General features: G+C 38.6%; 2 protein-coding genes across 9 annotated transcripts in view; both read right to left on the bottom strand.

Annotated features, from left to right (window-relative positions):
- The window catches only part of LOC149570526 (Biotin/lipoate A/B protein ligase family), a 126,120-nt gene that overhangs the window by 52,347 nt on the left and 58,992 nt on the right, over positions 1–14,781 (bottom strand). The gene's annotated exons all lie outside the window — the stretch shown is intronic.
- Positions 406–2,646, bottom strand: LOC149570527 (uncharacterized). The gene is made up of 3 exons (XM_089823442.1): positions 2,434–2,646; positions 1,615–2,156; positions 406–480 (listed from the first exon to the last, which is right to left on the bottom strand). Exons 2-3 carry the CDS (start codon positions 2,131–2,133, stop codon positions 406–408), a joined length of 594 nt encoding a protein of 197 aa, XP_089679568.1. The 5' UTR covers positions 2,134–2,156; positions 2,434–2,646.

The following is a 14,781-nucleotide window of genomic DNA, read 5'->3' as shown; positions in this document are numbered from 1 at the left end:
GTCTTACTACACAACCTTAAAAAGTAAAGCAAAATAAAGACTTATTAAAATCCCAACTTCAAGGACAATCAATTATCATAGTACCTGAATTTGGGATTGAGGAAGTAGCCTGCTGTATGAATAGGTTGGTGGAGCATATTGTTCCACCTCCTATCAATTATTTCCCAAATGGAGTCAAATTTGAGACTATCCCCGTGATAGTAACTTCTAACAGCCTCTTTTGCCCTATCCATGGCCTCATTAAGACCTCCCATTGGGGATTGCTGCCCATCACATGTGCGCAAGACTAGAACCAGGGGCAGAGACATCTACATTTGAAATTTGAAAAATACAAATTAGTTAATAACATAGTAAGTTATGAATTGATAATGAAACTTGAATACACTAAAAATATAATGAAGCTACCTACACAATCTCCTTAGCCTTTGCAAAAAAGCTATCATCAAACACTATTCGTGCCATAGCCTCTCCTTCGGGCTTCTTTGAGTAAGGTGAAGCAACCCAATCAGCACACACAAACATTTGCTTCAAAGCCAATATGTGGTCAAGAATACTTTGCAACATCAAGAAGACCATTGCAAACCTTGTCATAGCAGGTCTCATCAAATCTTTGCCTTTAGTGGCTTTTCTCATCAAACTGAGAACCCATGGGTGATTATAGATATATTTCATGACTCGCCTAGCATCTTCCACAATTGGACTCACCCAATCAAGTTTTCCTATGTCCTCCAAAAGAAGGTCAAGGACGTGTGCTGCACAAAGTGACCAAAAAAGTGTGGGATGCCTCTCTTGGAGGATTCTACCTAAAAGATTAGCAAAAAATCAATAATCAATAAGAAACTTTCCATATTTAGTATTTACAAATTACATCAAGTCTAAATTGAATAATACCATTATCCATAGCATTACATTCATGATTCATATTGATTCAAATATAAAAAATTAAATCTACCTGCTGCCACATATGCTGCTGCATTATCTGTGATTATTTGCACCCCATTCTCTATTCCCACCTCCATGACAACATTCTCCAACATTAAAGCCAATGTGGCTGCATTTTTCACTTTGTTTGAGGCATCGACAGATTTCCAAAACACCACATCATCTTTGCAAGCAATCAAGAAGTTAATAATGGTTCTACTTCTTCCATCTGTCCACCCATCAGATAAAATGGTGCAGCCATACTTCTTCCACTCTTTCTTTTGGTCTTCTATCAACAATGTTGCCCTACCAACCGCTTTGTCAAGCAACCTACAAAATTTAGGTGTAATATTAAATTAAGTGTAAGTGTTAGTAAAAAATTAGGAAATAAGTTATAACAATTAAGATTTAAAATATAACAATGAACTAAAGTGAATCACAATTATTTACAATTACTAAATAGTAAAATACTAACCTTCCACTCATATCCTTGTGATTAGGCGGCTTGTACCCTTTGCCTGATATTGTCATTGCATTCACCATATTGACCCAATAGGGACTATCAGCGGCATTCATTGAGATATTGTTGAAAAACCAAAAATCAGCTGCTGCAATATCAGTTTGCTCATGCACCTCCTTAAACCATGCAGTGCCCTCTAATGATGGCTGTGCTCCAGGTGTGTTCCTGGGCACAAAATAACCATCTATCCGTGATGGGGATCCGGATGGTGATGATGAAGTAGGAGATGTAGAAGAAGTGGAACCGGTAAATGAGAAATTTTGTTTGCGGATTCGTGGGCCACGAAGAGATCCTGGTATGTTCTCAAGTGCTTCTTCTTCCTCTTGCATATCAAAAGGAGCTCCTTCTGATTCAGCTATGGCTGCCCTCATAGCTAATTTTGCCCTCTCCCTATTCAATTTTTTCTCTTCAGCAGCTGCAAGTAGGGCATGGATGAATCTTTTTTCTTCATCAGTTACCTTGAGACAAGGATTTGAGTCATGTTTCTTTATGCCTGCAAGGTGGTATTTGAGGCGGTTTATGCCTCCAGAAATAATTCTCTCACAGGGAATGCATATCACCTTCCCAATATCATTTCGATTTGGAGCTTCATAGGCATACCGCCATGCCTTATCTCTTGCATTTTTAAGCCGAGTGCCTATATATCCAGATGGGCATGGTGTTTGTGGCCACTCTTCTTGTGGGTTTGTCATTTTTTTAATGGTTGACCGCTGCCCTACACATAAATATATAGAAAAATGAATAAACAAAGTTAGAACTTAGAAGCTAGGGTTTCAAATGATTCAAAGTTTCAAACTTCAAACTTCAACCATATCCTTAGCAAACAACAAACTTCAACCATATCCTTAGAAGCTAGGGTTTCAAATCAAAATGATTCAAAATGATTTTAAATGATTTGAAAACATTTACAAACAAGTTAACAACAACAAAAACAAAAGAACATTTGTTATAAAACTTTAAAAAGTTTTCAAACTATGATAAGATGAACATACCTGGAAAGAAATTTGTCTTCTAAAATCGGTTAGAATCCTCTACAATCCACTCAAATCCGCCTTGAATCACTTGCAATCAGCCAAGAATGCCTCCAAACCTTCTTCTCTTCACTCCTCAAGGCTCTAAACAATCCAAATACAAGAAAAAATGAGAAAAAAACACATTCACTGCTGCTTTAATCCGTCACAGGCCGCGGGCGAAAATCTCACCAGTAAATCGCGAGTTTTTTTGAAAAACTCGGCGAGTTTTTCGTGATTACTCACCAAGTATTCGGCGAGTTTTTACCAGGCTGCCGAGTTTTTGAATCGGCGAGTTAACTGGTGAAAAACTCGCCGAGCTAGGAAACTCGGCGAGTTTTCCAACTATGTTATGGACTATCAGAGATCATAATACATGTTATAATAGTGTTCATAACATTGTGATTATAGTTATTTGACAAGTCACTATTTCAAAGTGTTAAAGTCAAATAAAGTGTTGTGTATAGATATCATCGATACTGATATCATGAAGGATTTTTTATCACTTCTCCCTTGCTAAGAGGGAGTTTTAAAGTGTAGCTTCAGTAGAAGCGAAGTACACATTATATTAAGTATATGTACTCATGATTCTACATATACATTTGTTCTATGTCTTATATTCTTGATAAGAGTTTTATATATATATATATTCCTTAACTAATCGGGCTCTTATCATAAGATGAGTCGATCTAACTATGTTTATTATATGATAATGGTTCACCGAATGGTAATCAGGTTTGTGATATTATCAAAGGTCATGTCCACATAGGGACATGACCCTACGTGACCATTGGCCACATAGAGTCATGTCTCTATGGGGACATGATGCCTAGTATATTTAATATAGAGAGCGCAGATGTAGACAGATATCAATCGACGGTAATACTCAGTCTCAATATGATCTCTTCTACCAGCAATCGAAGACATCGATCAATCTAAAGTTGTCCATTCTCCATTCTGCAGTTCTGTTTCGGAGATCTGCAAAGCACATACAATCAGACTTGTTACATCAGACATCAATTTGGTAAGTAATTCTGAAACAATTCTAAGTCAATATAGTTTCAGTCTACAATAACATTTCTTATCTCTATCAGAGATCCTGTTCATTTACACACATTAGTATTATTTGATCATTAATAAAGTAGTTTTATTAATGATAAGTTAAATTATAAAGTTATTTTAATAAAAGGGGCCAAATGACTCATTCGTTAATTGGCTTAGTGGAATGACTTATTGAGCACATTAGTATTACTGATTATTAATAAAGTTGTTTTATTAATGATAGAATTAATTTATAAAAATCATTTTAATGAAAGGGACCAAATGACTAAATTATGTGCTTTTAAATAACATATATTAAAGGAGGCCAATTGTTTAAAAGTTTGGAGGCCAATTGTTTAAAAGCTATCCTAAACCAATGAAAGCACATGGAAAAAAAGAAATGCATTTATTGAATTAAAAACAATTGCAAGTGTTTGGCGTGAGAGAATATAAGGTTTCACTACAAGAATCGATCATCATTATGCTTATTATTCTCGTCTTGGTTTTTGGTGTGAATGCTTGGGATTTGGTGCAGTTTTTTTCAAGGGTTTTGCATGCTGGAGAAATGTGGATTTCTTCCAGAATTCAGCATTTGAGGTGTTGAAATAATCACTGAAATTTTTTTCAGAGAGTGACTTATCTCAAAGCTACATTTGTACTTCAATTGGTGAAAGGAATTAAGAGTTTCAGGCTTATTCAGAAGATTTTGGATTAGTTTTTTTAGAAGTATTATTTGCAGAGTTTTTGATTGAGAGCCAGCAATAAAGAAACACAGTATATTGACTGGGTTTGAGGCAATTTGAAGGCAGTCGTACAGACACATGAGCATCGTAGGCATGATGCCAAGCTTCTAGGACTGTTTGCATGGCATATTGGGGTTGCATTTTGGGTTCATACATTAACACCTAATGGTTTCCCTTCCTTGGGTACAAACAGAAAGCAATCTTGCAACAGAATTCAGGGCAGCATCTCATTCAAGGTTTATATATATTGATGATTTAATCTCTTGATGTCAATAATTGCAATTGTATTTCAATAAAATTTCATAGTTAATAAAGTTGAAACACCTCCTCTTTGATTTCAAAAGACAGTCTATTGTTATGCATTGTTGTTCATTTTCAAAACTCATGAAAATGGTATTAAACCCCTAGTATATTGAAAATTCAAACATCGCAAAAATTACAAACAATTGATCAATAGACAAAGGAATTAAAGTTTCAACCAGCAGGGCTCATTAAAATGGTATTAGACATTAGTATTTTACTTGCTAACAAGATATAGTACATGAAGTATTTGTTATAATGATATTAATGACCATAAGGAGTTCGTGAAAAATCAGACTGAGATGACTAATTATCTATTTGGCGGAATGTCAAAACTATGATTATGAGAGTTATAATGCAATTTCAGGTTAGAATCTACTAGGGCTTCTCATAATGGTATCAGAGCGGTTTCCTACCATCACCATCATGTTGCGGTTGGAAAAGAAAAGTTATATTGATCCTACAAATGAGATGTGAGTAATCAACAATCCGACAGTTGTTTCAGTCATGGAAAATATTCAGGAAAGCAATTAACAGGGAAATCGGACAAAGGTTACACCACAGGTTATAATGGGTGACACAACGAATGAAATGCTTAGCATGTTTGAGGAATATACCACTCTTCCTCAATATGTTAAGAAAGATTTATATTTCTATCATTATATGGAATCCCATCTAAGGCTATGCAGTATGATTGATACAGTGAAAAAACAATATCATAGGATAGCTCACTACCTATTTACAAGAAGAGTTGCTTCACGTAGTGATAGGCAAATGGCGTCTGGTGATGGGAAGGTAAAATTTGGAAAGAGGGTGGACATTGTCAGCTCTGACTTTTATGACAGCAGTCATAATGTTGAGCTTACTCAAGAGATAGCAGTCATTCTATGTGTGAAAGATGGTTGTATGGAGTTCCCCAGTGTTGAAACTCAAGATTTGGGTGTTAGAGATGAGTTAGGTGATGCAATTGTCGGCCACAACAAGTCTGATTTTGCAAATCAAACCTTGGCAAATAAATCAGAAAACTGAGTGGTTGGTAATAGGTCCCAGGATTAGATTTTGGATAGACATGCAGCTACCTTGGAAGAAGTGTGGGAAAGTATTGTCACATCAGCACCTTCTACCTTACAAGTAGTTGTTGATCATGAGGTGAGTGTTTACAATGTCATGTCATAGTGCAGACTTTGATTGGAGAGCTTGCATGAGAGTCACAAGTTCCAGAATCCTCGCCATTTGGTTGGGCAACTTAAGGTCAATGACAACATGATTTCCCCAGCCATAGAGCACTTTGATGTTGCTCACCAGATGTTGGCTACATTTGGTTTGGGTACTCCTGTGACAGTCGAGCATGGTTGTTGTGGCCTTTCCCTGACAAAGTTACGTGCACTTTGAGAAGCCATTGGAATAATGAAACAAACCTATTTACAGTTATTGGCCAACAAAGACTATTTTCTCGATTGGGATTGCACTTACAATGATGCGCTAAGGGGAAAGGAGTAGGAGGTGTTAGAATCTGAAAAGATTAATAACCTAGAAAACTAGTGCAAAGAATAAATATCTAAACTATGAATGCAAATGATACAAAATCAAAATAGCAACACGGAGTTTGTCTCCAAGAGAGAAATGCAAATGCTAGAAGCAAAATAGCATTAAGAGGATGCAAAAACAAGAGAGATGCAAATACAAGCCAGGTAGCATGCTTATATAGGCTAGGAAGAGGGAGGAGGTGGCAACACCAACCAATGAGGAGCAGCCACTATCGGACTAAAGATAGCAAAGTATCTTTCCAAGATAGCTAATGGATGCTCACATGTAGGAAGGTGACACCTCACAACCATTCACCTAATAAGACATGCTTTATTAACCTAAGCGAGATTATTAGTGTAGGAAAAACCTAGCAAAATAGGAAAAATAAAAAACTACACTAACACCCCCCCATAAGCGAAGCTTAGGTGGATGTAGAAATGGGTCCCAGCAAGTCAAGCCTGATGAGGTACCCATGTACATAAAATTTCCCAAAAGAGAGAGAAAAGAGACCCCCCAAAAAAAAGTCAGGACTATAAGTGAGAGGAAGAGGCCCCCCCAAAAGATGAAGCATCCCACACCCCCAACAAAGCTCGCAAATGAAGGAACTTGCTCTCAGTGAAGGGTTTGGTGAAGATATAAGCAACTTGCTCGAAAGTCGAACAATAGCAAAGGTCAATGACATGACCATGGATGAGCTCCCGGATGTAGTGCATGTGGACCTCTATGTGTTTGGTCCGCTGATGATGAACCGGATTCCGTGAGATCTGAATGGCACTCTGGTTGTCACAAAATATGACTGATGGCTGTCTAATCTGGATACCAAACTTAGTGAGAAGATGTTGAAGCCAAATGGCTTCAGTGGCGGGGTATTTACAGCCCCCCGATACTCAGCCTCAGTAGAAGATAGAGCAATAGCAGACTACTTTTTGCTCGACCAACAAACAGGACCTGACCCAAGTGAGAAGCTATACCCTAAAGTAGATTTGCGATCCTCAGAATCACCTGCCCAATCCGAATCTGTGTAGCCCACCAAATCAAGCTCAATACTTGTTGCGTAGTGAATCCCACAACTATGAGAACCCTGAATGTAGTGAAGGATCCGCTTGGCTGCTTTCCAGTGCAGCTCATGGGGCTCCTACATGAATCGAGAGACCATGCCTACAGCATAGGAGATGTCAGGTCTTGTATGAGTCAGATAAATGAGACTCCCAACAAGTTGGCGGTACAAAGTGCCATCAACAAGTGGAGAAGAACATTGAGCCTCAAGTTTAACTCCAAAAAGGAAGGGAGTCGGAGCAGGCTTACAATCAGCCATATGAAACCTCGAGAGTAAATCTAGAGCATACTTGGACTGTGTGATGGTGATCCCAGAAGGAGACCGAAAGATCTCAATCCCGAGAAAGTAATGCAACAAGCCCAAGTCAGTCATCAAAAAACTATCCTGAAGGGCCACTTTGACAGCCTTACTGGTGGGTGAAGAACTTCTTGTGATCAGCAAGTCATCAACATACAAAACCAAAAATAGAAGTGAATCACCCTATTGCAAAATGTAGACATTAGGATCAGAATGGCACCGAGTGAACCCAACTGATAGAAGGAAGGAGTCCATCTTGGCATACCAGGCCCGAGGAGCCTGTTTGAGGCCATAGAGAGACTTTCGAAGATGGCACACAAGTGAAGAATCCTGAAGGAAGCCCTGTGGCTGCTCCATGTAGATCTCCTCATTAAGGTCATCATGAAGAAAAGCACTCTTCAGATCCATCTGATGTACTTCCCAACGATTAGCTACAGCAATGGCAAGAAGAATTCGAATGGAATTCATTCGGGCAACTGGCGCAAAAGTCTTAGAGTAGTCAATCCCAGGAACCTAGGAGAATCCTTTGGCGACCAAGCGAGCCTTGTGTTTGTCAACTGACCTATCTGCTGCAAATTTTGTCCGATGGATCCACTTACATCGAACAAGTTTTCTTCCTTTAGGAAGAGGGACAAGATCCCAAGTGTGGTTCCTCATCAAGGAACTATACTCTTCCTGCATAGCTGTATCCCACTCAGGAATACCAGAAGCCTCATGAAAGGACTATGGATCTGAGGCAGTGGCAATGAAGACATGTGGAGCATCCTGGAATTGTGAACGAGTTTGCCTGGTCTCTAATGGATCCCCGACCCAATCACCTGCAGACTGCAAGGTCTGTCTAGCCCAAAGTGGACAGGAAGATGGGGAATCTGGAGGGGAATCATTAACCTCTGAATGATGACTAGGAGAGGAAGGAGGTGAGTTCTCTAAATCACTTTCTGCATCAAAAGTAGAGGTAGAAGACTGTTTAGGTGAATCTGACTCATCAGAAGATTTGTCATGTATTCCAAGTGACTCTAATGTCAAGGTAGAAGGAGTTGGACAAGTGATAGAAAGCGAGCTTGAAGATCCCTCCTCAAACTGAACACTCCTCTCAATGAATAACTCATGTGTAGTAGGGTGGAGCAACCAATAACCCTTCACACCATCAAGATAACCTACAAATATGCAAGGTCTGCTTTGCAAATCCAAGGCCTTACGTTTCTCTATAGGAATGTGGACCCATGCAGGGGAGCCAAAAACTCGAAAGTGCTTAACTAATGGTTTTCGACCGCTCCAAGCTTCAAAAGGAGTAACTCCCTTCAAGGCTCGGTGAGGAACACGGTTCTGGATATAACAAGCACAGTTAATGGCTTCTACCCAATACTATTGTGTAAGAGATCTAGAGTGAATCATTCAGTTTTCCATTTCCTTCAAGGATCTATTCTTCCGTTCTGCAACACCATTTTGTTGAGGATTGTATGGAACTGAATGCTGTAAATCAATCCCCTCTGAAGTGCAAAATCTTTCAAACCGATGGTTGACATACTCACCACCATTGTCTGTGCACAAAACCTTGATGGCTTTCCCAGATTGCTTTTCTACAAAAATTTTGAAGTCTTGAAAATGATCAAATACCTCTGACTTCTATTTGAGATAGTACACCCATGTATTTCGAGAAAGGTCATCAATGAATGTGAGGACATATCGGGCCCTGCTGAAAGAAGGATGTTGAAATGGACCAGCCAAATCACTGTGAACTAACTCTAGTATCTGTGAAGCTCTCCATGCCTTACTTTTGTCAAACTTTTCCTTAGGATGTTTAGCAAGAATGCAACCTTGGAAAACACCTCCTGAGAATTGAACCGAAGGCAACCCTGTGACCATGCTCTGCTGGTTGAGTTGATGCAAATAGCGGAAGTTAAGATGGCCAAACCGCTCATGCCATAATTTACTCACATCATTAGAGTGAGTGAGCAAAACAGGTAAAGAAGGATCAGGAACAAAGTGAGAAAACAGATAGAGTCGTGACTGATGATCTGCTCTCCCAACTGCAACTAAAGAATCACTATGCAACTCACATATCTCCACTGAATCAGGAGTGAACTCAACCCGCTTGCCTGAACCCATGTGAGTGATCTGGTATATTGATAGGAGATTAGTTGATAATGAGGGTACAGGAAGAACATCATGGAATGTGCCATCCCCCACATCAACAGACCCTCTCCCACACACCTCATCAGGAGTGACATCACCCATCAAAATAGAAGGCATAGTACATGGCTCCAAGGATGCAAGTTCTTCCTTAGATGAAGCCATGTGGTGCAAAGCACCTGAATCAAGAACCCAAGTGGATGGTGAGGAAGCAACTGCAACAAGAGCCTTTCCCTTTCCTTTCGCCTTGTTGTTTTCTTTTGCCTTGTTAGACTCTTCATTAGAACTTTGTTTGATAGACTCAGGAACACTAATATTATTATTCTCAAGAATGTATGTCAAGTGATCAATCTGTTTCTTCAAACATTTATGTTCACCATGATCGGGTCTTTTACAATAGGCACATTTAACCTTTTCTTTCTTAGGCTTATCGCCCTTAGAGGATGAGGTATCAATAGTTGCTTTTGAAGCAATTGGTATCTGATCCTTCTTTTCCTCACTATTATTTTGTTTCTCATCCTTACTATTGTTGTTACTACTTTGTCCTTTTTGTTCTTTTGTGCCTTGGTTGGCAGCTAAGGCATGTGACTTAGAGAACTTAAGAGTGCCCATCTGGATTAGCTTGTCCTATTCTCGAGTGAGATTGACAGCAAAATAATCTAGAGATGGCATGGTGAATTGAGTACCAAGTGCACCCTTAGTAGCATAGAAGGTAGAGACAAACACAAAATATTCTGAACTTAGCTTAGAGAGAATACTAAAAATCAGTTGTTCATCTTTCTTTTCAATTCCACATTGTTTTAACTGTAGCCTTAGTGATTTCAATTTGGTGAAGAAATCTTGGATTGTTTTGAAATTGCCTGGACTTAAACTAATTAATTCATTTTCCAACATATGACCCCTCATTGAATCTTGTGTGCCAAATAGTGTTTCTAGCTTTGTCCATATTTCATTTGGTGTATCCAAAGACTCAATGTGAAATAGCAAGTCAAGAGAAACAGAAAAACACAATGTTCCATATGCCTCATCACATTTGTTAAACCACTTACGTTTATCTTCATCTTTATCAGGTTCAATTTCAAGTGCCATAGTTATCCTATTTAATCTAGCTTTCCTTAAGTGAATTTTCATGTGTGATTTCCACTCAAAGTAATTGTATGGAGTTAGGATGGGCATATTTGTTTGACCCATGATGAAGAAATGCAGAGAAGAAATGCTAAAAAGAAGAGAACCCAGCCACGACAATGCGCCCCCCCCTTTTTACTCAATCAAACCCCCCCCCCCCCCAAAAGAAATATGATTTGGCACTTTATTTTAGTGCGTTTACAACTACCAATAGAAAGAAATACTTAGCGGTCTTAATTTCAATGCATTACAAACCCTCATGAAGAGCATATGCTGAAAGTGAAACTTAGGCACAATAATCAAGGAAACAAATAGCACCATTGTGATCTACTCGAAAAATCATGCACTTTCAAAAAAGAATCGCCTCGATACGAGATCATATGAGAAAGTTAGGATCCTTCAAAGTTTTCAAAACGAGAACTGTGCACAGTTACGGCCAAGAATCTGCAATTTCTGAGAAATTTATGCATGAAAATAAAAAAACAACTCCACTAGTGGATAGAGCACAAAAAAATAGCCAAGGTCATAACAAGAATCGTCAAAATCAGAGTCCGTATCAGCAAGAACGAGACATTTGAAAACTGCGTTCAAATTTGCGACTGCCAACGAAGAGGGGTACGGCTGTAGCTTTCCGCGCTCGATCCTGCAAAATATATAGATTGCATGCAAAATCTAAAAAATACCCAGATAGTTTTTCAGGGCTGCAAACAAAACCCAGAAAGCATTTCTCTTGCTGATGTACAGAAGATGTAGCTATAGTGTAAATCCGACACCTTTAACAACAAAAAAACGCCCCCAACAACCAAAAAAGACCCCAGCAACCAAAAGACGTCATGAAAAGATTGAATGAGCTACCTAAGTCAATAAATGGCATGCTGGAACCTGCAATATTGATTGAAAACACCAAATATGCAAGTTGGTTGTTAGATTTGAGATTGAAACGCCAGTTTTGCAACTTGTATGACGATCTTTGATCTCGGTGAAATGAAAGCCAAATCTGACTTTCTCAAGCCTGCTGGACACGTTGGAACAACCAAAAATGCTGCAATCACTTAGAGATTAAAAATGTTTTTGTCAAACTTTTCTGATTCTCGAGATCATTCGAAAATGCGAGAGAAGAGCATACTGGGTTTTTCAAAAATTTACAATAAGATTTATTAGCCCCCCCTGAATCTCTCAAATAAGGAAACTAAAATCTACTCTTGCATGTAGAAAAGCTCCGATACCATGTTAGAATTTGAAAAGATTAATAACCCAAAAACTAGTGCAAAGAATAAATATCTAAACTATGAATGCAAATGATACAAAATCAAAATAGCAACACAAAGTTATTCTCCAAAAAAGAAATGCAAATGCTAAAAGCAAAATAGCATTAAGAGGATGCAAAAACAAGAGAGATGCAAATATAAGCCAGGTAGCATGCTTATATAGGCTAGGAAGAGGGAGGAGGTGCCAACACCAACCAATGAGGAGCAACCATCTATCGGACTAAAGATAGCTAATGGATGCTCACATGTAGGAAGGTGACACCTCACACCCATTCACCTAATAAGACATGCTTTATTAACCTAAGTGAGATTATTAAAAGTGTAGGAAAAACCTAGCAAAATAGGAAAAATAAAAAACTACACTAATAGGAGGTACATAAGCTCACCCATAAGCTAGAGGTGACTATGGATTCGTTAAAGAATGCCCAAGTGGCCCTTCAGGAGTCACAATCATAATTGGAGGAGCTTATCGTGGAGTTGAGTTTGGCACAATTTTCACCATTTGTAAACAGTTTAGTTTCCTACAGCACCAGTTGGTGATGAGCTTACATCCATCGACTATGGTTGAGAGCAGGTTGAGGAGGTGGCTACTCCTATCATAGTTTCAGGTGTAGTTGATACAATTGGGATAAGTGCATCAATTGAGATAAGCTGAGAACCACATGTTGCATCAGATTATCCTATAGTTACATCTACAGCAAGTATTGGTGATGAATAGGATAACAGGGGTTATCTTCAAAACTATGGCGGTAAACCATTGACCAATGTGGGATCTTTTCACCATGACTACATAGGGAGGAATACTAATCACTTCTTTTTTGATCCATGCACAAAAGTGTTTGGTGATGCATCAGTGTGGACTGGCTCCAAGGTTGTACCATCCTTTGTGGGATGGGTATTTATCATCTGCAATAGATGGGATCAATCTTTGCAAGTTGGATTGTTTGCACATCCACAGGAGCCAGTTGAGGATGGAGAGAGCAGGAATCCACAACTTTTAGGCTAGGACATCATAACCCACCACACGTCATTGGGATTGACCTTGAGACCTCAGCTCTAATACCAACCAAGGTAACCACTAAGCCGAATTTCTAAAATAATGGTGAATAGCACCCACCAACATTAAGAGTGTTTTTTTTGCCCCACCAAACTACCAACACAGGCTAGGCCCCTTGTGGACATATGGCTGCCCAATTGTGAGTGGGTCCTATTGATGTGTGTTTTGTGACCACTCCAACATGCAGGACAAAACACTAAGAATCCTAGGATAGAACACCAAATATCAAACTCTCTTTAATGGGGAATATTAGATGCTAGATATATGAAAATGTTGATCAACCAAGACAACCCAAGCTTCCTTCCAATATTGGACTTAACTTAGTTTTGTCATGCGATTTGAAGGTAATCACTTCAATACTTACGCTATTTATTCAATAAGCCATCAACTTTGCAAATGTTGAATAATTTGGCAACTTAAGCTTGTCAACTACTTCTAATAAAACAAAATGCAAAGAGATTGGGTTTAGGAAATGTAATCTAACTCCAAAAATGCAAGAGATTGTTGAAGATGGGGTGAAACTCAGCCAATCCTTGCTTCACCAAATCAACCATGCATAGGAGGATGCAATCTTCTAAAGATGAGAGAATGATTTTCATATTGTGAACACTCAAATACTCAAAGATGGTGCAGTCCAAATGAAAATTTTCAATTCACGTTAAATGCATGCCACTAGGCCCAAATTAGCCTTATATTGTTGTTTGCAATCAAAAAATACCAAAAAGTACGAACACTAACTTCACCATTAATCAACAGTGCTTTTCATTCATCTACTTCTACTTCTACTCAAAATCTATAAATCCTAATCTGAGTGAGGAAATGTAGAAACCATGCAATACTCCAACATAATATAAGTAATCCACCATGAAAACCAGCAATGAATTAAGGACAATTTTGGCAATATTATAGCAACGATCTCTTCAAGTCTCTCTTTACAAATGACTTGAGCAAGGCTTATATAGTTTCTACAAGTACAATGAACGGCCCAGATTAATTTAAGATCAAGGGTCCAAATTCATCCAACAAGGTTCTAACGTAGCTACCAACTACAAGTATTAAATGCTTTTCCAATTACTACAAGGCATCAGCATATGGGCCAATAAGTAAATTGCATTGGTTTTTAGAACCAACGAGAAAATTGGCTAGGTAGAGATATCAAGTGGACTCCACATGTACACTTGGAATCAATTGATTGGATGATCTTGGGCACGTTGTATTGGAGTGTCCTAATTGGTTGAAGATGAATGGGCACCACCTCAGCATGCCTATCTTGTAGACTTCATCAGCTCCTTGGAGATAAAGAAATATCTCTTGATACTCTACATTGTAAAGTCTTTGATTGATCGTGATGGCTCATTTTCCCAAATTGCTTCATCTCCATGGACCTTCTCTATCCCTTTCATCTTGAAACCTTCTCCTTGATATGACCTTTGAACTCGCTTGTACTTAAAATCTTGATGTCTTGGCCTTAGTCTTGTAGAAGTGAGTAGGTGCTCCATGATATTGAATCCTTCCAATTGTACTTGGATTTCCGAAGAAAATTTAATTTTGTGATGATTCACTTGTAGACTTGTTCAATCTTCCAATATAACTAGTATTTTTATTTCATCTTGATAACTTGAATTCGAAAATGGAATGCATCTACACTTCAGCATTTTATCTCGAAAATCATCTTGCTTGTCTTCTTGATGAACCACTTGCGACTTGATGTTGATTGAAGTTTCCATGCTATCTTGGGCATTGCAGCCCTTCCTTATCCTTGCCTTGTTTCAAATCTTGAAG

This window comes from Cupressus sempervirens, chromosome 3 (genome assembly GCF_028749045.1).
Source record: "Cupressus sempervirens isolate cs-2001-9-10 chromosome 3, ASM2874904v1, whole genome shotgun sequence".
Classification (NCBI taxonomy): Eukaryota; Viridiplantae; Streptophyta; class Pinopsida; order Cupressales; family Cupressaceae; genus Cupressus; species Cupressus sempervirens.
This window is presented reverse-complemented; position numbering and strand designations above follow the sequence as displayed.